The sequence below is a fragment of the Dendrobates tinctorius genome, unplaced genomic scaffold (genome assembly GCF_039654945.1).
Source record: "Dendrobates tinctorius isolate UK_male_01 unplaced genomic scaffold, ASM3965494v1 ptg000016l, whole genome shotgun sequence".
NCBI lineage: Eukaryota > Metazoa > Chordata > Amphibia > Anura > Dendrobatidae > Dendrobates > Dendrobates tinctorius.
This window is the reverse complement of record NW_027361684.1, coordinates 51,975,883-52,003,868: the sequence shown is the minus strand read 5'-3', so window position 1 is coordinate 52,003,868 and position 27,986 is coordinate 51,975,883. Positions and strand designations below refer to the sequence as shown.

General features: G+C 41.2%; 2 protein-coding genes across 7 annotated transcripts in view; both read left to right on the top strand.

Moving 5' to 3' along the window:
- Positions 1–27,986, top strand: part of CNKSR2 (connector enhancer of kinase suppressor of Ras 2) — a 589,838-nt gene that overhangs the window by 558,698 nt on the left and 3,154 nt on the right. For 4 of the 6 annotated variants that reach the window (XM_073565850.1, XM_073565848.1, XM_073565852.1 and 1 more), the window contains one exon: positions 27,082–27,278. The exons of 1 other annotated variant lie outside the window; for it this stretch is intronic. In XM_073565850.1, coding sequence (XP_073421951.1) covers positions 27,082–27,278 — 197 coding nt within the window. The remainder of the gene's footprint in view (positions 1–27,081; positions 27,279–27,986) is intronic. One more of the 6 variants, XM_073565849.1, reaches the window with a different exon arrangement.
- Positions 347–18,102, top strand: LOC141080563 (uncharacterized). The gene is made up of 2 exons (XM_073565855.1): positions 347–5,086; positions 5,945–18,102. The coding sequence occupies exon 2, from the start codon at positions 6,178–6,180 to the stop codon at positions 7,699–7,701; it is 1,524 nt and encodes a 507-aa protein (XP_073421956.1). The 5' UTR covers positions 347–5,086; positions 5,945–6,177; the 3' UTR covers positions 7,702–18,102.

The following is a 27,986-nucleotide window of genomic DNA, read 5'->3' as shown; positions in this document are numbered from 1 at the left end:
TCATGATTCTCATTTGGTCTGACATGCACTGTGAGCTGTGAGGTCTTATATAGACAGGTGTGTGCCTTTACAAATCAAGTCCTATCAGTTTAATTAAACACAGCTGGACTCCAATGATGGAGTAAAACCAACTTAAGGAGGCTCACAAGGAAATGGACAGCATGTGACTCAAATATGAGTGTCTGAGCAAAGGCTCTGAATACTTATGACCATGTGATACTTCAGTTTTTATTTTTTAATAAATTTGCAAAAATTTCTACATCTGGTTTTTTTTCCAGTCAAGATGGGGTGCAGAGTGTACATTAAGGAGAAAAAAATGAAATTTTTTGAATTTACCAAACGGCTGCAATGAAACAAAGAGTGAAAAATTTAAAGGCGTTTGAATACTTTCCGTACCCACTGTAGGTGACACATATCTCCTATCCAGGACCTGTCAAACTGCATCCTTCCAGTACATTAGTCTCTGCCTGGAGTCATTTCATGTATTCTTAAAATGTATGTGCAATTTGTTTGACTTTTTTTGTGAAATATGTAACTTTTTAGCTCGAAAAGTTGCAAAAACACCCCGAAAAAAAATACCTTTCTTGACTTTGCTCCAAAAAAATGTGCAGAAACTTCTGGTGTACATGAAATCACTCCAAGAAGAGATGGGAGTACATTTGCAACTGTTTGAAAACTGTTTGAAAAATAGCAAATGATGCATCAGGCGAAAATATCTTGAAACCCTCAACCACGTCCACAGTGGAAGACACCCCCCCAAAACAAAAAAAAACGCATATATAAAAATAGGCTTCAAAGAAGGCCCAAATAGAAATATGAATTTGGCTCAGACAGAAATGAACAAAATACGGTACATAAAATCTTGATATAAACCATCACAGACGCAATACTGAACAGGGCCAAAGGTTTACATTGAGGAGGGTATAGTATATGAAAAAGAATGAAACTACCCCACTACTGTACTTTTTTAATTCGCCAAACAAACCATAGATATAACGATGCATTTTCTCAGCATTATTCGATCTAGAAATGTGCATTAACTGTGCTATTTAACATGTATAATGAGCACTGTTATTGTATTAATATTTTAAAAAGATTTTTAAGGTTTCAAGGGAAATTAAAGTAAAGTGATAGACATAAAATTACTTTCTTAAAAATAATTTTTCTTTTGTTCTTTTTTCCAATCAACAGTAATAAATTATGAATCTGTGTACATAGCATCCCATAATACTGGTCTTATCATTGTAATTTCCTCTTTTACAAGCAGGGGTATTATAGTGTCTTAAAAAAGTAGTCATATGCCCTGAACTTTTCCACATTTTAAATGTTTTTTATGTGATCTACTAAAACTGAGTAACAAGTAATTTTGATGTGTAAAGGAAATAATGCAAGGTTTTCTAATTACTGTATATACTTGAGTATAAGCCGACCTGAGTATAAGCCGAGGCACCTAATTATACCTAAAAAAAAAAAACTGGGACACCTTATTGACTCAAATATAAGCCGGGTATGCATTGTCCCCAAATCCGAATCCTGGTATGCACGGCCTCCTCATCCCCTATCCTTGTATGTATGACCCTAGTCTTTTCCTATGATTAGCCCCCATGAAAAAACATTAAAAAAAATAAGCAAATACACTTACCTTTCTGCACTCCCTCGCAGCGTCTTGTTCCGGTTCCAGCAGCTGCTTTGCTTTATGCTTGCAAGCAGCGGATGGCAGGGACATCATGAGCTGCTCACAAGCAGAGCACAACTGCCAGAATACTCACCGCTCTCCACGCCGGAACTATATGCGTGGAGGGCAGTGAGCATTAAGTAGCATGCACAGTGTCACCGCCGGGTGGTCACGTGTGCAGCTACTTAAGAGAAATGAATATTCACCTCTCTTAAGTAGCGGCACACGTGCTGCTGCGGCTGACACTGTGCGCGTTATTACAGAGAAATGAATATTCATTGTCAGTGCAGTGAATATTCATTTCTCTTTAGCAGCAGACACAGGCTTTAGCTGTAACAGCCGACCCCTTCCTCCTGTGACCCGCTGCTGCCTCTCCTCCATGTTCTGAAAAAAATGTGCTGAAAAACTCGACTTATACTCACGTATATACGGTATTTAAAAAATATACCATAAATCTAAAAATTGTGATGTGCATTTGTATTCCACACTTCTGAGTCAATAATTTGTAGGACCACCTTTTGCTGCGATTACTGCTGCAAGTTTTTTGGGGGATGTCTCTTTCCCATTCTGCTTTGCACGCTAGCTCTAACACTGTGAGATTGGATCAACAGCAATTTTCAAGTCTTGAAGATTCTCAATGGGATTTAGGTCTGGACTTTGACTGGGCCAGTCACACAAGTGAATATGCTTGGATCTAAATGGTTCCATTGTAGCTCTGGCAGCATGTTTAGGGTCGTTTTCCTGCTGGAAGGTGAACCTGCGGCCCAGTCTCAAGTATTTTGCAGCTCCTAACAGGTGTTCCTCCAGGATTGCCCTCTCTTTAGCTCCATCCATCTTTGAATTAACTCTGACCAGCTTCTCTGTTTTTGCTGAAGAAATACAGCATGATGCTGCCACCACCATTTCCAGTGATGTGCACTGTTAGTTATCCTCCACACACAGCGTTTTTGCATTTAGCCCCAAAAAGTTCTACTTTGGCCTCACATGACCAGAGCACCTTCTTTCGCATTCTGACTGTGTCCTCCAGATGACTTTTTGCAAACTGCAAACGGAACTTCTTATGGCTTGCTTACAAAAATTGCTTACTTCTTGACACTCCTCCATAAAAGCCAGATTTGTAGAGTACAAGACTAATAGTTGTCCAGTGGACAGATTCTCCCACCTGAGCTGTAGCTGTCTGCAGCTCTTCTAGAGTGATCATGGACCTCATGGCTGCTTCTCTAATTAGTACTTTCCTTGCTTTGGATGTCAGTTTAGGTCACACATGTCAAGCTCTGGCTCGCAGGTTGAATCTGGCCCGTAGAATGCTTATATTTGACCCGCAACACAGTGAATGCCCCCATATTGTAAGGCCCATTATACTGAAACACAACAAGAGAACACAAAATGACAAATTTGCAAAAATACTCTGCAGTAAAAAACATGACAGTAATCAGCAAGTGCTGTATAACAAATACAGGGTATTTAGTCGATACGTTTTTTGCAAAAAATGTATACCAAGCTGCTTCACCACGTCACGGTAACCCTTCACAAAGCAGTCCCTATCTAATGTATTTAAAACCTGAACATGTGAACAGTGTCTAAATGAACAGGATACAGACAGGTGCCTCCTAGTATTTGGGCTTGTGGTGTAAGACAGCTCATTTATGTGCATGTCACACAGGAGAGGGGTGGGGTCTCCCAAACCATGCTGAGCAAGGAAAAAACGGATTAAAAACATATGTGACATGCACAAGTGTGAACAAGTCGGTCAGACAATGTCATGTTTTTGCAAATTTGTCATTTTGTGTTCTCTTGTTGTGTTTCAGCCATTGGGTGGTGTGAGCATTGTCTGACCGGTTTTTTATCCTTTGTTATTACATGTTAAATTAGGCCATTGGGCCATATGCTTTTTACTGCTTTTACATAACAAATAATAATATTCCAGTATTCCCCATTTGTAATAGTGTTTCTTTTCAGATCTATTAATGAAAATGTACTTTGGGGCACAAACCCTTTAAGTTTGATGCCATATGAAAAAGTCCTTCATTATATTTGATAAGGGAAAAACTTCCTCAATTGTGGACATTTTTTTTAATGGATATCAAGGTTGGCCCACAACTTTGTCCAAGTTTTTTTTTATTTTGCCCCTCTGTGTATTTCAGTTTGACATCCTTAGTTTAGGTGGACAGCCATGTCTTGGTAGATTTGCAGTTGTGCCATACTCCTTCCATTTTTTGGATGATGGATTGAACAGAGTTTGATGTAACAATTATGTAGGTACTAAGGAATCTGATAGCGTGGGATAAAACCCATCTGAGAAGAAAGCTGCAGTAAAAGATGTATTTAAACAAAACAGAACTAAGGCTGGTTTCACACTAGCGTTTTATCGCGCACGTGCAATGTTTCCCTATCTTTAACATGGTGGTCGCAGGGTCATCAACGTTTAGTGTGCGCTGCGCATTTTACAGGTGTGCGCCCAGACGCGCCGTACGCTACATGTTGCATTTTTTGTTCCGCCTACATCGATAAAAAATCGCGCGCGCACGTGTGCGCCCAAAAACAGCATTAAAGTCTATGGGGTCGCTGACGTGCGCTTGGGTGCGCGCACGTCAGCGCTTTGTGCGCGCACGCGATTTCGGTAAACAATGTCCAGACACTTGTCTATACCTCCCCCTAAACAAGCAACATTGTTTGAGAGGAGTCTAGATAAAAGAAGGTGTCTTCAGGGCCAGACCAATACTCTACAGACAGCCTTGAAGAGACAAGACAGCCTTCCAGCTGTGGATTCAAGCTTCAGAAGCCAAAATGTGAGTATTCTTCAACATAATGTCTGTGTGTCCTGTACGATTTTATAATGTACAAATGTATTTTTTGTTTAAATTTCAGCATGTCTTCTTCTGGATCGGTCTATTCGCCATCTCGGCAAGAACTGGCCCAAGCTGATCGTGAGGTGAGGATGTTGCTGCCTTTGAGTAAGTTTAGCTGCCTCTAGAAATGTGTTTTAATTTTTTTTTTTCTCTTGTACAGACATCGGACACTGCCAGTGAAAGTGAAGTGCGGGAGCAGTCTGAGCGGGAGCAGCGTATCCAAGTCGTGGCGAGGAGACGCAATGTTAGTATATAGTCTATCCTTTTTTTTTCTGTCTTTATTTTCATCTTCTTCTCTGTTTATTTTTCTATCTTTTTCATTCTCCAAAATTACAAAGATTCTAATTTTTTTTTTTTTCCTAGATTCCACAACGGGATGTCGAAGAAGTGTACATCGACAACGAGCACCTGATCCGCCTTGGTGAGGAGCGTATCCCGTTGTGGGACAGCCGTGACCAGCAGTACAAAGACACAGTGGTGACCCGGCAGCTCTGGAATGAGGTGGCCGCAGCGATGATGGATGGCTGGGACAGCGCCTCTCCAACTTCAAAAAGGGCGTTCAGTAAGTATGAAGATGCTCTGTGATACTGCATTGATTTTTGGTCCAGATGGTGCTGATGTGTTTGTGGCAAGATATATTCTTGCATCAAACACACCAATGCCTTCTGGAAAACAGTGATTGCTTTGTGTATTGAACTGCTGTCTTTAAGCTGCATTGATTTTTGGTCCAGATGGTGCTGGTGTGTTTGTGGCAAGATATATTCTTGCATCAAACACACCAATGCCTTCTGGAAAACAGTAATTGCTTTGTGTATTGAACTGCTGTCTTGAAGCTGCATTGATTTATGGTCCTGATGGTGCTGGTGTGTTTGTGGCAAGATATATTCTTGCATCAAACACACCAATGCCTTCTGGAAAACAGTGATTGCTTTGTGTATTGAACTGCTGTCTTGAAGCTGCATTGATTTATGGTCCTGATGGTGCTGGTGTGTTTGTGGCAAGATATATTCTTGCATCAAACACACCAATGCCTTCTGGAAAACATTGTTTTGTGTATTGAACTGCTGTCTTTAAGCTGCATTGATTTATGGTCCTGATGGTGCTGGTGTGTTTGTGGCAAGATATATTCTTGCATCAAACACACCAATGCCTTCTGGAAAACAGTGATTGCTTTGTGTATTCAACTGCTGTCTTGATCCTGTTTTCACTCTTGCTCTTGATGATATTGTTGTTTTGGCTGCTACATATATTCTAACAGGAAACATAAGTGTCCTCAGGATCAACAGTGACTGCATTGTATATAGAATTTTTTGTGCTGCAGCATTGACTGTTTGCAAAGTTCTATCAGGTGTGTGTGCTGATAATTATCTTGCCTTCAGTGCATTGTCTAACGTTTTTTCTATTTTTTTTTTCCCAACAGTGAACAAAATCCGCACACGTTGGCGCTCGATGAAGGACCGCTTCAACACTGATGTTCGTGCTGAGGGACAGGTTCGCAGTGGTTCAGCGGCAAGGCGCAGAAGAAAGTACAGCTATCATCGCGAGTTGGCTTTCCTGAGACCGGTCCTTGCCAGCAGAGCGTAAGTATTTTTTTTTTTTTTTTTTTATTACTATGTGCTTTTCTATTCCACAGCTGATGCTTATTGTTAATGCATGATACTAATGTTTTCCCTTTCTTTCCACAGCACTTGGAGCAGCACCCTGCAGCCTGTCCCGGGAGTGGTTCTTCATCGATCGACCTCGGACCCTTCCCAGCCATCCGACAGCCAGGAAGCATCTTGCAGGTCAGCAACACAGACAGCTGGTGACCAGGAAGCTGGTCCATCAGGTGTTCCCCTGTCCCAGGTCTCTGTCACTGGTTATGCGGGCACTACCCACCAGCGGCAGAGGGCCTCGGACAGGCCTGTCATGCCCGAGTTCATGTACTTGAGCGAGGCCTTTCAGGCCAGCCTCAAGGCGCTGTCCGCCAGAATGGAAAGCGGTTTTTCCCTGATGGAATGTGGTTTTAACCACATGGAACACCGCTTCCACTCTGTCGACCAGTGCCTTGACCGTCTGGAGGCCGACCTCAACAGACCAGCGCACCATTTTTTCAGTAAAATTGAACAGAGCATGGCGGAACACCTTAGTCCTGAGCAACAGCTGAGTGTGTTACAGGCCTGTAACACTGCTTACTTGCAGGCTATGCAGCAGAATCGGTATGTGCAGCAGTCAGTGGTGTCATTTCCAACAGTGCCACCGCTGACTCGCTACACCTCCCTACCGACTTCTGCTGCATACCACTGCACGGCCACCTGCATTCCCAGCGAAGCCGGACACCACTACACCACCCCAAGTCTGAGTGCTGCTGGACACTCCTCCGCCACCACCACTATGGCAAGCGCTGCTCCTGTATGGAGCACCACCACAGCAGAACCTGCTTGGGCCACCAACACCACCAGTCAACATCAAAAGAGGACCGCCAGCACTCCTCATCAAAGGAGCACCGCCAGCACTCCTCATCAAAGGAGCACCACCAGCACTCCTCATCAAAGGAGCACCACCAGCTCTCCGCATCAAAAGAACACCACCAGCACTACTCTTCCAAAGAGCACCGCCACCAATTCTCCTCCTCAGAGTCCCGCCAGAACTTCTGTTCAGATCACCGACATGCAGCCTCCTTCTAGGAGCACCGACACGACTACATCTCCAAGGATCACCGCCACCGCTACTTCTTTGGGCACCGACACGATTTCGTCTCCTCGTATGACATCCACCGCCGCCACTTCTATGAGCACCGACACAACTTTGTCCCCTTCTAGGAGCACCGCCACTGCCACTTCTAGGAGCACCGCCACCACAGAGCAGCAGAGTGGTGACCCGCTTTCGATATTTTACAGGTCAACGCCACGGTCTACCATCTCCAAGCGGTCGAGCAAAGTAAGGCAGTCACACGGTGGAAGTCGGTCCAGGCAGGATACTCCTGCGCCAAAGAAAAGAAAAAAAAAACTTTGTTCGTCCATCCACCCTCTCCTCCTAATGTGTCTCAACCTGCCTCCATGTCCATTCCAGAGCTCCCTTCCCCCAGTACTTTCGACGCCCCTTCTCCTAGAACCCCTTCCTCAACCTCCAGCCTTTCCTCGTCTCTCCACACCCCCCAAAGTATCCGAATCTTCCCCCAAACGTCATTCCTATTAAAATCTTCTTTTTTTTTTTTTTGTAAAAATAAATGTGCAATTCTTATTTGGATTGGTTACTGTGTCAATCGCCGACTACACACACTGCGCCGTACACACACTGCGCCGTACACTTGGAGATATCTGGTGGCAAAAACTCTATTACTGAGACATGTTTCTTGTGTCAGTCTTGGAGATATGTGTTGTCAAAACAACCAATCTATATGACTTGTCTTTTCCACAGCAGTCTCTACATTCTTGGAGTATTGCACAGACTGGATCCAGCAGGGTTCCCCAACTCCAGTCCTCAAGGGCCACCAACAGATCATGTTGTATGGAATTTCTTTTTTCTTTTTGCTCTTGTGAAGCAGTTATCAACGGAGATATGGATTTCCTTACAACATGATCTGTGGTGGCCCTTGAGGACTGGAGTTGGGGAACCCTGTTGGTTCCAGTCTGTGCAATATTACAAGAATGTGGAGACTGCTGTGGAAAAGACAAGTCATGAATTGAGCAGTGTTCCCCAACTCCAGTGTTGAAGGCCAACAAACAAATTATGTTTTAAGTAATTCCATTACTCTGGTGATAACTGCATCACCTGAGGGAAAAAAAAATTAAATCCTTAAAACATGATCTGTTGGTGGACATTTAGGACTAGAGTTTGGAAACCCTGGCATAGAGGATGGTGTTGAGTGCAAGGCATATCTATTGTTACCTTGCCTATTTTGTACCATCATCATTTAACTATTAGAGATAAGGCAAGGAACTGTAGATATACCTTGCAATTAACCACATACCCTATTCAGTGTTTGTTGAAGAAACTGATTAATGATGGTGAAAATAAATGTTATGTATACTTCACAAATACCCTGACTTTGTATCATCTCTATCACACCTGGGCAGGTGAATACACATGAGTTTGAACCTGCATCGTTGCTTAAATCTCCATATATTTGAAGAACAGTGTAGTGATGCAGTTTAATGTGTATTCTCCTGCCCATTTGTGATAAATTTGTGAAGTATTCGTCACTTCAGCATAACACCAGGCCTGGGTATTTTACCAGTGTGCTTTCAAAATCCAAGCCACAGTGCTGATCCTACAAATAATATTTATAGTTACATGTTTCAAAGTATACCAGTGAATCCAAAAATCACTATTTGTAAAATCGCCCCATGTAACACAAATATTAGTTGTATTATCTCCACGGTCGCTGTTAATTGAACACACTGTAGAGACTATAAAGGTAATACAACTTGTGTGTGTATGTATAGTTACCTACTCAGGAGTATTAGTGAATTCATGATGCACAAAACACAGCATCATAAATTCACTCATACACCTGGCTACTTGCTAATAGTATTGGGAGTGTAAAAACACAGAATGCACTCTGTACAGGTATCAAAACAGTGTTTTTTTATTAACATACCAACAAGACAATTTTTTTACACCATTTGCTCTTGCCATTCCACCCGTCTTACATCTGAGTTGAAGTAGGCCACAAATTGGTCCCTCATTTGGCCAACTTCAACGGATGACCTGAGAGGGTGCTGAGTAAATTCAGGCAATGGGTTAGGAGCAACATCATCAAGATCTAAGTTCGGGTGCTCTCTAGCAATTACAAAATTATGTAGAACTACACACGCCTTCACCACCTCATCCACTGTTTCCAGTTTCAGATTAATGGCTGTGCCAAGAATGCGCCATCTAGATACAAGTATACCAAACGCACACTCTACTGTTCTTCTGGCCTGTAATTAAAAATTCTTTTGTTGTGGTCCAAGTCCCAGCTGGAGTAGGGCTTGAGCAGGTTTTGGCACATCTGGAATGCTTCATCACCAACCATTACAAAGGGCTGTGGCGGACCTTCGGTGTTGGGAAGAGGATGTGGCATGGGAAAATTGAAGTGGTTGCCATACAACCTCCTGCCCATGTCCGAGTTCTTAAAAGCCTGGGAGTCATTCCTATGGCCAAATGCCCAAATGTCCACAGCAATAAACATACAGTCTGCATCCACAATGGCCATGAGTACAGTAGAAAAGTACTTTTTATAGTTGTAGTACTCAGCCTGTTCTTTTGAGCTTGATAATCCGGATGTGTTTCCCATCCACTGCTCCCAAACAGGGAAATTGCAGACAGTCCAGAATCTCTCGGCGATTTCCAACCACTTTTCTGCGGTGGGCAGGGGCATGAATTCTGGACAAAGAACGTTCCACAAAGCCCGGCAGGTGTCCGCTACAATTCCAGACAACGTGGAGATTCCAATATGGTACTGGAAGTGCAGTGAAGAGAGGGTCTCTCCAGTAGCCAGGAATCTGTGAATCTGTGACACAAAGAAAAAAAAAATTAATATTTGTGAATAGGGATTTTTGTACACACCTAAAATTCAATTAAAAAAAAAAAATATATATATATATATATATATCTGCAGCCTTTTGTTCAATACATGCCATAAAAAAATTACCGCAACCTTTTGTTAACTACATGGCAGAACTCTAATTCTGCCAGATTTGGAAGAGTACATGTCACAACAAAGAAAATTAGGCAGGCATTGGTTTTGCAAAACTGCATACCGTAATGTGACCAGGAGCCGTTCCTCAGGAGTAATCGCACGCCGGAGCTGCGTGTCCTGTCTCCAGATGACTTCTTGGACCCGACCAAGCAAATAGTTAAAGGTTTCTTGGGACATCCGGGTATAATCCGTAAATTTCTCCAGGTTTGCCTTTAGCTCACTGTAGAGGTTGTGGTACGCTCCACGGCTCTCCCGGAGTTCAAAAATGGGATGTATCCACAAACGCTGCCGCTGCTGTCTTCGCTGCCTCTCTCTCTCCCTCTGTTCATGGCAAGCAACTGCATAAGCCTGAGCCATCCTCATGTCCAGATCCAAGTCAAAGTAAAAACTCGTCCAGCGCAGATCCATGTTTATCAAGGCAAAAGCAAGCAAATGTGAAGAATTCAGCTGTAAACAGGGTCAATATAAAGAATTTCCATAAGACACGCTCACTGCTGTCCCATTGGTGGAGTGTGTTGCAAGAATTTTTCAAGGATTTTTCCTCCTGTGAAGTGACACCATTGCGCATAAAAAATGCAAACGCATGAAAAACGCTGTTAAACGCATAAAAACGCTGCGATTTTTTGTCGGAATGCGCACAAAAATGCTACAAAAAAACTCAGCATTTACAAGCGTTTGCATGCGCTTTTGACATTCGTTTCATGTACGCTCGATACGCTGCGCAAAAAGGCGCAAGTGTGAAACTAGCCACACAGATATTCCTGCAATTGAAACGAGGTGCTCAGCACAATATAGAAAGTCACAGCAAACAGAATAGCGGGACGTGACCACTAATACGAACTAGTCCAGCAAGGATATGACGCAGGAGTGTGCGAGACACTTAAATGAGGAAGTCAATTAAAGATATCAGTGGGTATGCATACAGTACTTAAACATGGTTATCCAGCAAGGGGGTAGTGAAAATGCACTACTTAAACGAGGAAGTCCAGCATTAACTTGATCACACGTGCATAAGGCACTTGTTTGTGGGAGTCCAATAATACATAGAAGGAGCGTAGACAGGGAAAGGTCTTTAAGGGCTGACAAGTCCCGCACCACAACCCAACAGACATAGTCCAACAGATATAGAGAAGTTAACATTCCTTACTGACTGCTGTAGATTGTGTGGCGAGAGGCAGCACCCAAGTATTCCGGTCAATAGGCAACCCCGGTCAGGATCCAGGAGCACACAGAAAATGGAAGGCAGCTGAACGAGGTGAGGAAGACCACCGATTAACGAACAGCAGTAGCAGGTAGTTCACCAGCAACACCAGGCAGGAGCTCAGGAGCCAACAGCAGAAAATACTCAGGCAAGGAGGAACACACGACCCAGACTTAAATAACAGGACAGACAGGAAGTTCCATGACTGGGCAAGATACAGACTCCATCTTGGATGAGGGCAAACAGGCTCAAAACGGAAATCCGGAATCCTTACACTTGGATGTTCAGAGTTTTGGTTATTTTTTTTATAATCTAAACCTGCTTTTCTATTCTCCACAACTTTATCCCTAACCTATCTGGTGTGTTCCTTGGTTTTTAAGAAGCTGTTTGATCCCGAATGTTCTCAAACAAACCTCTGAGGCCTTCAGAGAACAGCTGTTGTTTTAATTAGAATTAGTTACACACAGGTGGACTCAATTTACTAATTATGTGACTTCTGGAGGAAATTGGTCACTCCGGGTGTTTATTTAGGGGTATCAGACTGCATGGGACTGAAAACAAATGTACGTCACAATTTTCCAATTTATATTTTTAAAATATTTAGAAAACCATGTATCATTTCCTTTACACTTCACAAATACTCGCAACTTTATGTTACTATATCATATAAATCCCAAATGAATACATTTAAGTTTGTGGGTGTAACGTGAAAAAATGTGGAAAAGTTCACAAGGTATAAATCATTTTTCAAGACACTGTATAAACTTACAACCTAAAGTAACCCCCGAACCACCATACTGCTGCACGATCAGCTCTACCCCCACCTACTGTATCCTCACCCATCCCTTGTAGATTGTGAGCCCTCGCGGGCAGGGTCCTCTCTCCTCCTGTACCAGTCGGTGATTTGTTTTGTTCAAGATTATTTTATTTGCTTTTATTATTTACTAGCTGAAGAGCCCGGCGCTGCCCGGGCATAATAACTAACTACGGTTAGTTATAACAAATTATAATGATCATATCTATATACTGTATATAAAGCTGAGTGTAGAGCCCCACCAACTCCGCAAAGCCACATTCACTATATCATGCCATCAGCCAGAGCCACCACACTACTACCACTAATATCCCACATCATGCCATCAGTCACCGGACTACTACCCCTAATATGCCACATCTTCCCGTCAGCCAGAGCCACCGGACAACTACCACTAATATCCCACATCATCCCGTCAGAGCTATCGGACTACTACCCCTAATATCCCACATCATCCCGTCAGCCAGAGCCACCGGACTACTACCCCTAATATCCCGCATCATCAAGTCAGCCAGAGCCACCGGACTATTACCCCTAATATACCACATCATCCCATCAGCCAGAGCCACCGGACCACTACCCCTAATATCCCACATCATCCCGTCAGCCTGGGGTCAAAACCAGAGTGCTGAGTGGAACAGTCCTAACTTCCATACCAATGATCCCTTTAAGAGGGGCCTGGGGTCAGTACCAAAGTGCAGTTTGGATTTGCCCTCACTTCCATACTCGGGATCCCTTTAAGAGGAAGGATGTGCCTATGGGATGGAGGATGTGTGATGGGTATATGGGCAGGGAGGGGGTATTCATTTCTGTCATGTGCTCTCTGCTCCTTTCTGGGGGGCAGACAATGACTGGGAGATTATGTTCCCGGGGATGCTAGATTTCTCCCACCCGGTCAGTGTCTGCTGAGGTGTTGTCGTGGAGTGGGAAAACTGTTGCTCATAGCAACCAATCACAGCTCAGCTTCTTTTAAACAGCTCTGGTGAAATGAAAGATGCTTCGTGATTGGTTGGTGATACACACATACATTCAATTATATATATATATATATATATATATATATATATATATATATATATATTATATATAGATATTATGTAATTTACTATGACAAGCCAGCTGGAGGATTTAATGCAGTTCCATTACAAAGCCCATCCTCCAAAACCTGGGTGTCCTCTTCTCACGCACACAGTACTGTGACTGCCTGATGATAAATTGCATATGAATACATACTGTTCAGTGTATTTAAATGTACATTTTTTTTCAGTAGGTGCTCTATCTTTTGGGCTGCCTATAGAGATCGTGCCTAAAGATATATGTTACTGATACTTTATATACTTTTTGTGAACTATCATTTCTTCCTCTCATCGCTGCAATTAATAAAAGTGTAAATATCACATTGCCAGGTAGAAATCTGTTTCCAGTTATATTCTAAAGGCTTATGCAAATACTATGTTCCTATTGCCATTCATGATATTGCATTTAAAAATGTAATGATTCACTATCACTAGTAAATTTCGGTGCAGATGGCAGATTGTCCCACGGCCTTACCTTCCATTTTGATTCTCTCGTGACGGCTCATTTTCTAATCTGTAGCTGGAGGCTATGTAGACTTACACAGAACATCAAGCAGGGCCTTATCCTTGTGCTGAGTGTTAAATGCCTGGGAAGCTGGGATGCTGTGAATTTACTTGGAAGAGAGGAAAATATTTGTAACTTACAAGCAATCTCAGGGCTTGACAAGAGAGCAAAGTTGTTCTACCTGAGCAAACAATAACAGTTTATTTTAGTTTTTGTTTTTTTACCATTTTTTTCTGGTTGTTTGATCTTTCTGTATTCAATTGATCTAGTCTTTCAGGCCACATGCATTTATTCTGGTAAGATGTCATTTTTATATGTAAAGTACTGATATTTTATACCTAAGCGGTGATAAAACAGAAGTGACAATATTGTGATGACTAGTGTGAATATTGCGCTGCCTTGCGTATCAGAAATGGCACTAAATGAAGAGCTGTAAATTTTTATACAGTGAATATTTTTAATTCAGTAAACTTACTCTCATTTAGTTACACAGATTGAACATTTTTATAATATAAATTATAACCTTTTTAACAATTTTGGGCAGTGGTACAGCTATGTGACATGTAGAAGCTGTAGTCAGAACTGGTGAGGCATCCTAATTGCTGCAAAAAGTAATAAGTTGCATTATGTGGGAACGACATAGGAATATGATAACATTTCTAGCATAATTGCACCATTGTAGCAGCAACTGTGGGCAAAACTGTCATATGAATACTTCACAATGGCACATGATGTCGTTTGCGTTAGAATTTTCTTAAGGCCTAATTCAGACATCAGAGAGGTTCAAGCTAAAATAAGTCAATGTGGTAGGAAGGTATCTAGAACCCTGCACTCAAAACTTGAGTTCTCTTAGAGTTTTCTATTTGTCTTCTAATTGACTTCCAATGTTCTTTGGGTTCCATTATGCTGTTATTTTACAATATAGAATTTCTTGGTATGTTGTACTATTTTTTTTCGGGTGAATATGAAGGAATTAACAATGCAGGCTCTGAAAGCCAACTTGTGACCTGCACTTGTAATTTAATTGGTGAGTAATACAGCTATGTCTGGCTTTGGACGGTGTATGACATTTAACTCTCGCTAAGCCTGTCTTTGCTATGAGGTGCATGATAAAATGCAGTACTACCCTATTTTGAAGTCCAGCTGGTTTGAGCCTTGGAAAGGTCATCCTTTATCCTGTGTAGTCCTATCACATGTCAGGTCTGCTCCTTTCTCCTCAAGGTTTTTCATTTGTACCAAGGACATCACATTAAAAGTAAGATGCCATCTCCCATAGTCAGTTGTGGATATAATATTTAAGTATTTTATGTTTTATTGTGATGGACAAGCAATTTGCAAAGCTACAGTATCTGAAATGGATGTTCAATTTGGTCAACCACCAATTTATTCATCCAGCGTCAAAATTATCACTCATTAGCTAGGCTAGAAAGTCACTGCAGAGAACATAATACTTTAATTGGTACCTGTCATTTTGAAGAAGCTTTCTTTGTAATTAAATTGATGTTTCCAGCCCAAAATAAAGCTTCAAGTAGCCAGGTACTCGGGCCCTGATTCATCAAACCAATTTAGCCAGTATTCTGGAGTTAAAAAAATGTAACAACTTTTGAAATTTTCGCAAGTTTCACCATGGTCTGCCAACATTGGAAGAGTTGGATTGCATTGGGGCGTGAAACCACAGCTTGTCTAAATGACGATTCAGGGACGGAAGTAAGATTTGTGGCAAGGCGCAAACAGAGGTGCTAGCCACTTGTCTGATGCTACAAATCCAGTAAGAGGCTTTCACTTCTTAATGCATCAGGACTGTCTGATTCCTACACGCCACCTGATCAAGACTAACAAGAAAATCACGAGTCTTGATGAATCGAGGTTTAGGTGTCTCACTTCTGTCTAATTTACTATCCACTGACAAGTATTGGCCTTTTAGCCATAGTAGATGGATAACATAATGGCAGGTGCTGTGCATGCTGGGAAGTGTGGGGAAGAAATTCCATCACTTATATTACTGGCAGAATACTGATCTGCCCACTGAAAGAGAGAGATGTTAATTTATAGAGCATGAAAATCTGAGCAGTTCCTGGATATAGTGACTGGTATGTGCACCAAAAGCAGTTTTAAAGGGAACCTGTCATCAGGTTTGTCCCGTGTGAGATACGGCCACCATTTTTCAGCTCTAGTGTACAGCATTCTAATATGCTGAATATATACCCCGAATCTGGCCTGCAAGAAAAGGAAAAGACCTTTTATAATATTCACCTATGGAGCTGTCGGGTCCTATGGACGTCGCTGTCTTGATCCGGTAACTCCTCTCTTCTTGCGATGCCGTCCGTATTCTTTGCTTCGTGTGGATTACACTGCAGTGCGCATGTGCCAGGGCTGTTTGGCCTTTTCTTGCACATGTGCACTGCAGTACTTTGATGTGCCCTCAACAAGGCAGAAAGAAGTACACTTGCACAGAAGCACAATGCTGGGGACACTGGATGACGTAAGACAAATCATGCACACAAAGCACAGGAGGGAGGATGGCCTCGCAAGAAGAAAGGAGGCACTGGACCAAGACATTTATTGGTGTACAAGCATAAAAATATATAAAATATCAATGAAACCGAGCTGAGGTGCACATAATCAGGTGCTAACATGGGTCAAGTTAACATACCAAAAGGTAGAAACAGCAGCATAATAAAACATCATATTTACAAATATTGCTAGTAATCGTACATAGAATTAGTACTAGCTGAAGAGCCCGGCGTTGCCCGGGCATAGTACCTAACTGTGGTTAGTTATAACAAATAACGGCGACAGTTAAGGGGCCTTATTCCTCCTGCACCTCATGCTCCTTCTTTTTAAACAGCCTACTTCTGCACCTCACATTCCTCCTTTATACACAGCATTTTTCTGCAGCACAGCTTTTATACCTAGTGGCAGGCAGTGTCACCGGGCAGACAGCGCTGCCCTGTCCCCTCCATGCCAGCAGTGGCCCTCCGCCTCTCTCAGGTCATTCTTGTTAACCCCTATAAGGCCTGCGGGGCACGGGTGTGATGCCTTCTGCACGGGTTTGCACCTCTTCCTGCTGGTGTACATGATGTTGGTGTTCATGTCGCTGCTCTTATCCAGCGCACACTGACAGCGGGGGCTCTGCCTGTGTGTGGTCAGTTTCTTCTTTCCTCCTTCCTGCCAGGCCAGCAGCTGGTGCACAGATCCAATCCTAGGTCTGGAGAGTTTCTAGGCTTTAAATCCCAATCAGCACCTTGGCAGCGAAGGGCCATCACTGCTGCCGGAGAGGATGGCGCCGCCTGCTGCTGCTTTTTTCCTCTCTTCCCTGCCTGAACTTTTGATAGATGCAAGATCCTGGGTGTGACCAGTCACGTGCTTGGGAGGAGGAGTCAGACGCAGGGCTGTGCTGGAGTAGAAGTGTCAGCTCATGTCACAGAGCAGGATCTTGTATCACATCACTGGGTGAAGTATACAGGGTGGGCCATTCATATGGATACACCTAAATAAAATGGGAATGGTTGGTGACCCAGATTGGCACGCTGAATTTGTAGAATGGGAAAACAAAAATTGGAACAGGACCCTCAGTTTACACAGAACATTATGTTCAGTGATGAGGCAAACTTTTTTGGGTGGGCCATTTTTATGAATACACCTAAATAACATGGGAATGGTAACAGTTTTCTTGCATAGGGTGTCTTGCATTGAAATTTGCTGCAATGACCCGAGTACTGCATTCACCAGATATCAACACTATTTCTATCCGCTCATCACGTGACATGTCAATGGCTGTAAACAAAGAGAAACTTGTAAATAACTCATGAAAGAATAAAGCTTCATTAAAACCAAGCACACCATTGTTTTTCTTGTGAAATTCTCAATAAGTTTGATGTGTCGCATGACCCTCTTCCCATTGGAAAAAATAAAGTTGGATCCAAAATGGCCAACTTCAAAATGGCCACCATGGTCACCACCCATCTTGAAAAGTTTTCCCCCTCTCATATACTAATGTGCCACAAACAGGAGGTTGATATCACCAACCATTCCCATTTTATTTGTGTATCCATATAAATGGCCCACCCTGTAGTAACCCTGTATATATGAAATCAGAGGGTCCCTGCAGCAGAGCTGTGTATGCAATGTATGTGAGGCCAAGCTGTGTGTCACAACTGTTGTCTCTAGACCAGGGGCTATGCAGAGTGGACGGGGCTCTGTGGAGTGGGCGGGGCTTTATACATACACACATACACATACACTCAGCTTTATCTATATATATATAGATAAGCCTTTCATAAATACGTATAAAGGGCACCATATAATACCTCAATAATCCTATGGGATAAAGAAATGGTATGCTGTATCCCGCACTGGAGATGAGCTACAGAAAGATTGAAAGCATCTTTATATACCTGCTATAGGCTTTTCTTGTGTCTATTTATTGTTGGATAACTGGAAACATCTGGATACAGCCATTTGAGATTACTATTAATTATTACATTATTTGAGATTTATTACATTGGTTTACATAGTGCACCTTTATAATATATTTCAATATTTCTGTAGCTCATCTCCAGTATGCCTTGTTTTCACTGGTGCGGGAAACAGAATACCATTTTTCTTTGTCCCTTAGGATTATTTTGGTATTACATGGTGTTCCTTTATATGCATTTATGCATGGCATATACTAATTTTACAGTTTGTACTATTCCTAGCAATATTTATAAAAGATTATGTATTATTATGTTGCTATGTCTACCTTTTGGTATGTCATCTTGGCCCATGTTAGCACCTGATTATGTGCGGCTCAGATTGGTTTCATTGATATTTTATATACAGTTCTGCCAAAATTTAGAGACCACAGCACAGTTTTATAAAAATCACCTTCTCTAAATTTCTGACAGCCATTCCATTTCAGTGTCAGTTGTCTAAGACGGCAGTCCATTACAACAAGGTCAAGCAGCAGACATTGGGAACAATAAAGCTACACACCGGAATAGGGCGAAAACGACTCTCCACTGACCGGGATGACCGTCATCTTATTTGAACGTCACTCAGCAACCGCAGGATGACATAAAGTGACCTACAAAAGGAATGGAAAATGGCAGCTGGGGTGAAGAGCATGGCAAGAACAGTTTGTAACAGGCTCCTAGAGGCAGGGCTCAAGTCCTGTAAAGCTAGAAAAAAGCACACTAAGTTCCCAAAACATATTCCGGACAGTTTAGATCTCATTTGCCGGTCCAGGAAAGAAAAAATGCACCAGCTCAAAGTATACCAAGACCATAAGAGGAAGAAAAGAGCCAAAGGTGTCTTAAAGATAAAAGTCAAATTTTTATTTAACAAATATTCATAATATAAGTTATTATGACAATACATAGATCCCAGTGAAAAGGCAGAAAAGGGAAAACTAGCCCCAAGTGCCGCAATGCCTTAAAGGTAAGCAACATGACACATAATTATTGTGAACCTAATGAGCCATAGTAACAAGTATTACCCAGTAGGAGAGCAACAGCCATGGCGCAATGCGCATCAGGCGTTATATGGCGACAGATAGAGGCTCAATGTGCGGTGATGAAAATAGTCTGGCTTACCAGGGAAGGACAGAGGGCACAAGGTAGGAGGGTGTGCAGCTCCCCGACGCGCGTTTCGCGGCCTCAAAGAGCCGCTTCCATCAAGTGACCTACAAAAGGAATGGAAAATGGCAGCTGGGGTGAAGAGCATGGCAAGAACAGTTTGTAACAGGCTCCTAGAGGCTGGGCTCAAGTCCTGTAAAGCTAGAAAAAAAGCCTTTCATCAATGAGAAGCAAATGAGAGCCAGGCTGAAGTTTGCCAAAGACCATAAGTATTGGACTGTAGAGGACTGGAGTAAGGTAATCCTCTCTGATGAGTCTAATTTTCAGCTTTGCCCAACACCTGGTCATCTAATGGTTAGATGGAGACCTGGAGAGGAGTATAAGCCACAGTGTCTTGCACCCACTGTGATATTTGGTGGAGGATCGTTGATGATGTGGGGATGCTTTAGCAAGACTGGAATTGGGCAGGTTAATCTTTGCGAAGGACGTATGAATCAAGCCACATACAAGGTTATCCTGGAAAAACAGTTGATTCCTTCTTCTCAGGCAATGTTCCCCAACTCTGAGGACTGGTTTTTCCAGCAAAACAATGCGCCATGCCACACAGTTAGGTCACTCAATGTGTGGATGAAGGACCACCACATCAAATCCCTGTCATGGCCAGCCCAGACCTGAACCCCATTGAAAACCTCTGGAATGTAATCAAGAGGAAGATGGATAGTTACAAGCCATCAAACAAAGAACTGCTTAAATTTTTGTACCAGGAGTGGCATAAGGTCACCTAAAAGCAGCGTGAAAGACTGGTGGAAAAGCATGCCAAGACACATGAAAGCTGTGATTAAAAATCATAGTTATTCCACAAAATATTGATTTCTGAACTCTTCCTGAGTTAAAACATTAGTATTGTTGGCTCTAAATGATTGTGAACTTGTTTTCTTCATTATTTGAGATCTGCAAGTACTGCCTTTTTTGTTATTTTGACCAGTTCTCATTTTCTGCAAATAAATACAAAATTTAGTGCATGGAAATTCTGAGACATGTTGTCAGTAGTTTATATAATAAAAGAGCAATTTACATTTTACTTAAAAATATACCTGTAAAGAGAAAAATCAGACTGAAATTTTGCAGTGGTCTCTTAATTTTTGCCAGAGCTGTATTTTTATGCTTGTACACCAATAAAAGCTGTTTTTATTTTTCGTGTGTGCAACACTAGTGTATTTCTTTTTTTCTCCCTCATCTCATATGTTCGTTGATATGCGATGCAGCACCCTGTAGTTGTTATCTAGGCTGTGCACCCATTTTTTTATTTTCTTACAGTGACACTCATCAGACATGACAACCCCTTAGGCGAGTATAATGGTGTCCTTCTTGGCTTGCAGGCCAGATTGGGGACAGATATACATCATATGAGAATGCTGTATATCAGGGATGAAAGGTGGTGGCCGTATCTCATATGGGACAAACCTGGTGACAGGTTCCCTTTAACGTCATTATGAAGAATGAAGACATCATGCTTTTACTTTGGGTGAAACAACACACTCGAGGTTGTTTAGGACTTAAAGTGGACTGCTTTTTCATTTTTTTTATCAGCGCCTTCTTCTATGGTTGTAAGCACTTATCGGTAGATATTTGCCAACTACCTGCTTGTTGTGCTGTGCACCGAACTCTTCCATCTCACAGAACTGCTCCTGGCAACTATTCATCCACTTCCTTCTTCTCTTCTCTTCTCTTCCGCTCAGCTTTGTTGACGCTGCATCACTGCCGCTGTCATGATGATTGATGGCTGAGAGTGCGATTTACATTGCGTGAGCCGGTGCGTGAGAAATGCAAAGAACCTTGCCGGTGACTCTGATTTTCAGAGCATATGCTAGGTATCCGTGTTACTAGCAGACTATATTGCTCATTCAATGTAAATCACACTAGCTCTATTTTCCTGCACTGAGGTAAGCAGCTGGGATTCGGCTGTCTATCAACATGACATCAGTAGTGATTCGCCATAGCTGGAGAGAAGGAACTGCTTTGTCAAAGTAATGTCACTGAAAGTAGGAGAATCGCCACCAGCAGCGGTTCTGTAACTACTCTGAGCTGGCAGAGATCAGTGCAGGGCTGAACAAGCAGGTAGTCGGCAATGATTATCTTAAAAAAAAAAAAAACTATCCCCTAAAGATATTTACTTATTGATGCATGTAATAAAAATGCCCAAACAAAACAAAAAATACACACCGTTTATCCAATATAAAAAAGCAGCTAGGGATAGGGAAGACATGGCACACAGCCGTAAAGTCAAGAACATCAAAGGATGTAAATGCAAATCAATAGATAATTCCTGGTTATCCTTAAGTATGAAAGTGCCTGACCACAGAGATTAGCACCCTAAAGATAAATGTAAAATGGCTCCTCCACTCACCGTCGTCTAACCCTAAAGCATCCTAGAATACCCCAGTGATACACTGCCTGCAAACATTAAGGCTGCTTTTACACTTACCGTATTTTTGCGGGCCGATTTTGTTGCCCCAATAGATTTTTTACGGGGCCGCAAAATCGACCCGCAAAAATTCCATGGTGTGCCATATGGCCGTGAAGGCCTTTTTTGCGGAAATTTTTTTTGCGGTGCGCCGTCACTTACGGTTTAGCGGAACGCCTTTTTTTTCCAATGCTATTTCCATAGTATTGGGAAAAAAAACAACGATCCGCAAACTTTTTTGCTGCCCGTTATTGCAGTACACCACAGAAAATGTGGCCATACAGCACGCAAAAACGGGCTGCAATAACGGACCGCAAAAAATGTGGTAAGTGTAAAAGTAGCCTAAGGATTACGGCAGTCAGTTTTTCACAGTAAGGTAATATTTATCATGTAACTTTGAAGCACACAGGAGAAGTCCACCAAGATTGGTTTGACTGCCAATATGAAGATAAAGATGACTAGCCCTACATTGCCATCACAGCCAACAGTTATGGCTAGATGTATCCCATGGAGGGAGCCTAAAAGCACAAGCAAAATTTCTTACCTGCATACTCAGGGAGCAAACTAATTATAGCTATATGAGCATAAAATATACAACTTTATAAATATACAACAATGGCCGAACAATAAAAGCACACAATAAAAAGGAGATACCTGGCCAATGAACCAAACAAGGTAAGTATGTATGTATAAACCCACTAAGGGATGTACAAGTAAAAGATGAAGAAAATCTTATGACTAGAATAGCATCCTGGTGACTGCTCAAACATAACTCCCTTCATGGTACATTCTAATCCTCTCTGCAAACCAAATGAGAATAAAACAGTAGTGCACATGTGTAATGTTCTAACCGCTCCAGGTAAGTAACTGCACAATGCTAATAACCATATGCAGTAACACATAAGAATGGACATATGGAAGATAATGTGCAAATATATACATAACTATCAATGTGCATTAAGGCCACATTGGTGTAACCATAAGTCAAGATAGGTGTATAATAACACATAAATACACCATGTGTTATTATACACCTATCTTGACTTATGGATGCTATTCTAGTCATAAGATTTTCATCTTTTACTGGTACATCCCTTAGTGGGTTTATACATACATACATACTATACATACATACTTACCTTGTTTGGTTCATTGGCCAGGTGTCTCCTTTTTATTGTGTGCTTTTATTGTTCGGCCATTGTGCTTTAATAAAGTTGTATATTTTATGGCTCATACTTCTGTCTTATTGGATATATCAGTATTTTTGAAGTGCCATTAATGGTAGGCCCATTTATTTGGATATATTGTAATTATAGCTATAATATAGCATGTGATTTATACAGACAAAAAGCACCCTACCAGGTTACTATACGGCCTCATATACGTGGCTAATGATATCTAGATGTGTATACTGCATATGTTTAAGCTATATACAACAAAGGATGTTACTCCTTGGTGAAGTCATGAATATGAGTTCACCAATATGTGCCCCCATGCTTACCACATACCGTTCCTCAATGCCTTTCCCCCTCCAGATGTTGCTTCATAGGGAGCACCATGGAGTAAAGGGTATTCAGCCAGTTAAATGATAGATGCCCAGTTGGCAATTACCTACTGTTAAATGCTTATCACCTAGAATTAAAAAAAATATAAATCCCGGATAACGCCTTAAAACATCAGCACTGATGGAAACTATCCACATTGTGTGGAAGCAATTTCTTGAAATGTTTCCCAACACGCTGTTATTGCATTCTCCTGCAGATGTTCTGCCCAAAATTGCAGATGAACAGTCCTGAATAATTTTGTCACAAGCCCTACTGATCTATATCACTGGCAAAGTGTCAGACCCACCATCACGCGGGTTTCTTACAGCTACCCTTTCAAGGCATGTATTATTATTTAGAACTCTTAACGGGTAATGCTGCTTACCACTCAAGGACCTATATTATCTCCATTTTTAAGCTTTTCTGTGTGAAGATGTGGAGAGCAAAACCCCTTAAACAATAACAAAAACAAAAATGTGATCTTTCTGCTAAATGCATATTTAAACTTGAATTGCTCAGACACATATGATATCTCTGGCTTCTCCTAGGAAAAAATGATGGATGACAAAAACGTTCATGTCTGCTTTGTGTTTGTTGTTTTATGTGTCTGCTCAGAAGTCTCTCCATTTCATTGCACCTCTCCGAACTGTAGACTCTTCCCAATATACCGTTTAGGCACTAACACTTTTATTAGGCAGAAGCTAATTATAAATCTTCCTGATGAGCAGCACAAGGTGCCAGATCAAATTAGCAGTTTGATCACTGCCGTACATTGTCACTGATGAGATGTAAAGCATGTACTAATTAGCAATCTAAAATGCAAACAACCCAAGCAGTTAGGAAATGTCAGCAGAATTTATTGCTGGCCACCTCCCAGCCCATCTTGTACACAACAGTGCTGCCTACTAGTTTCACATATACAGTAATGGAGCAGGCTCTTTGTTTTTCTGTATCTGAGCCTCATTTCTGCAGAGTAGGTGTATTATTAGTGTTACGCTGTTTGTTTTCTAATCAGTTTTTCTGCTTTTTCTTATTTTCATCAGTATATAGTATGTTATTCCTATCCCTAAAGTTATATACTTCTCATACATAACTTTATCTTATTGTTGGCATATATTACATGCTTAGTCCACTACTTGCTTTAATATTCCTATCCCTGCAGTTATGTCTACAGTACATGAAGCTATAACACCCCGGTTCTCCTCTACTAAAGCCATTCACTTATCCATCTCAATTGGATAGGTGATAACAGTGAATCCCCTTTCTTTTCTGGCCCCAATGAGTTGAATGGAGAGGCATCTTACACACGGACCCTGCCACCACATTAAAGTCCATGACACTGACAAAGAAAGCCTAGTGAGGCGTACTTGGTCATCTTTGATTATTATCATTGATTTAAATGGGGCAATGGTGCACATGCGTGACCTGTGCCTCCATTTATCTCCCCCTGGATGCGGCCTCCTGGCCTGGGGAGAACAGCAGATACGAGTCCAGAGTTGGGACTCACACTGATAAAACTGTTACTACCTATCCAGTGAAAACTTAATAACTTGTTTAGGCTAGAATTTATAGAAAATTATCTTATTAAGTGAAGAAGCTTAAAATAGTGAAACTTTTTGTCTAATTTACTTTTAAAACAATTTCTTGTTTTCCCATTTATTACCATTATGGTCACAATAAAGCAACGTATTTTTCCTGTAAGTACATGTAACCATTATACTACAAAATGGATGTAGAGGTGGCAATTAACCCCACATATAAAATACAATATTTGTATTGACTCTATTAACTTTCATTGCATTGAAAATAAGGCAAAAATCGTAAAACATTAATTTTTAATTTCTGTAGTAGAAAAGGTAAAGTATTGAAACTTATTATTACAATGAAACTGCCAAGGAGATTGCTCCTACTAGTGATAAAATGACTGAATTATTATTATTGCCCCTTCTCTTGTTACCATAAAAGGATTTGGTCACTGATTATTTTTGAAGTCTACTTGGCCTCGCATCTGATTTCTACCTTTCCTAATTCCCCACTATATTAAGTTTTTAACAATTTTTTTGATTTTCAATAAATTTTGCAAAGTCTGATTATTTTACTATTTTAAGAAAATGAATTAAAAATAATTTGTTAGGATTTCTTTCTTTATAATAGATACTAATGTCGATCACAAATACAGTAGATCTGACTATTTAAATGATGACAAATGTAGACATTTACCAATTATATTTTTATTTGTAAAGTGGCAAAACTGCTGGGAGCCTACAGACCCACACTTCCATAATTCCAGCTGTGGTTATGCAGTCTCCATATTTTAGTGGTTTTCCTCTACTTTAAAGTTATTCTCAGAGTTTCCAGAGTGGGGTAATAAAAAAAAATTCCTGTATTCAACTCCCAGACAAGTACCGCTATTCCATACTCGCTCCTGTGTCCCTCAATGGTTTTGGAGCATCAACATTGGTGGGTGCGCCATGCAACTGCTGCCAATGATTGGCACACAAGGCATTTGACACTTCCCAATATTGATGCTCTGAGACTAGTTGGGGGGACACAGTAGAACATGCAGAGTAGCAGTGCCGGTCCAGAGAATGAGTGTAGGATTTTCCTTTTTATTATTACCTCACACTATGGGTCCATTGAGAATAACTTTTGAAAATTATTTTTCCCTGGTAAATAATCACTGGAGATCTAAATTTGGAGAAGAAAGGGTTTAAAGCAAATCTGTCACATCCTGTATTTTATGACAGGATTTCGTACAGAGGAGAAGATACTAAGTATATATAAATTTCTTTGATTTAATTTTAGATTTTCATGTCAAAAGTTGACAAAGGGAACCTGCCCCATGAAAATGCCGTCCAATCTGCAGATGGAGATAAGCAGATTGATACATAGTTTTGTTATGACAGATTCAGTATAACCTCAGTTTTCATCATTTAATCCTCTTCTCTTTCTGGGATTTTCAGTCCAGCCTACGGTCCTATCAGTGACTGACTGCTTTCTTTGTATAAGGGTATGTGCACACGTTGCGGATTTGTTGTGGATCCGCTGTGGATTAGCCGCTGCATATCTGCAAGTGATTTACAATACAATGATAACCTATGTGAAAATAATTGGCTGTGCACATGCTGCGCAAAATTCTGCACGGAATCCGCAGCGGTTCAATTTCCGCAGCATGTCAATTCTTTTTGTGGATTCCGCAGCAATTTTGCACCCATTCCTTTATAGAAATCCGCAGGTGTAAAAACACATGCCAAAACTGCACAAAATCTGCAATAAATCCGCAGGAAATCCACATAAAAAAGCGTGGATTTTGACCTGTGGATTCTGCCAAGAGATGCAGATTCCGCGCGGAAAATTCCACGCACCAATCCGCAACGTGTGCACATACCCTTAGGGTGCATAGAGGGAGAGTTGTCAGTCACTGATAGGACCGCCCACTGGACTGAAAAAGCAGAGGTTTAAATAACTAACACACGGGTTATACTGAATCATTTATTTTTTTTTACAAAGCTGTATGTCAATCTGGTCATCTCCTTCTTCTCCATAACATGTTGCCTGAAGATTGGACTGCATTTTCATAGCGACAAGTTCCCTCCAAAGTTTTACCAGGAATTACAAAGACTAAAAAAAAAAAAATCTATAAAAAAAAATCACAAAGAAAGCAAGAAAAAGTTGCTGGCCTAATTTCTCACTAGTTAATATTGCTCCATTCCTTCTGTTTTCGTGATAGCAGACACTGTAGATGAGGAGCCAGCAGACTCATTACAAGATCTCTACAGGGCCCTGGAAAAGGCCAGTTTGTCCCCAATTGGAGAACAGCGTCTTTCAACCAAATTGGAGTACAAGAAGTCTTTTATAAAAAGATCTAGTGATCCAGTAGTCAATGAAAAACTTCACAGACTGCGAATTTTGCAAAGCACTTTAAAGGTAGGAAATTAGAAAAGAATTTGTAAGAGATCCTTGGGAAAGATATTAAAGTGGCAACATTTTTTTTATAAACCTAATTGTAAATATTACAAATATATAATATACAGGACAGTTTTGTTTGTAGAATGTATTGTTTTTATCTGAGTATTAAACATAAGTTTATTTCTGCCTACGGTATTTATATTTAGTCAATTATTCATTCGCATAACTTTTTGTAAGTTATGTGGCAGAAAAATTCCCCATTAAATGAACGTGGCGAGTGTCTGGTTATAGGCTTTCATAGAAGACCCACATTGTCCGTAACAGCTGTAATTTTTCAAGTTGCTATCATAGCCCAATTTGAAAGCGCTGTCTCACGAGAGACATTAATGTTTTATCCAGTGGATATTCCATAATTATCCAATAAGTGCAGGTACATTTTAGACCTGCACCCGGCATCTTACCATCACTAGTTGGAGAGATGATGGCGTATTCACAGGTATAAAAGTTCTGAATAAAGCCAAAGGAAATTGCCAGAAAATAGATCGGAGGAACCCTAGTTTGGAGATAGATGTGGGCAAAACTTTTAATGAAGCCCAATTGCTAAACTTATTTTTAGCCCAGGATACATTTTTTTCTTTATTTTCTTATATATATTTAGATAGAACCCAAATATCGACAAGTGGAATAGCTTTTCGATTGCTGGTTCTAAATTCCAAGAACACCAAA

Excerpts from the sequence above, each read along its gene's own strand:
- LOC141080563 (XM_073565855.1), top strand. The coding sequence starts at position 6,178 with ATGATACTAATGTTTTCCCTTTCTTTCCACAGCACTTGGAGCAGCACC.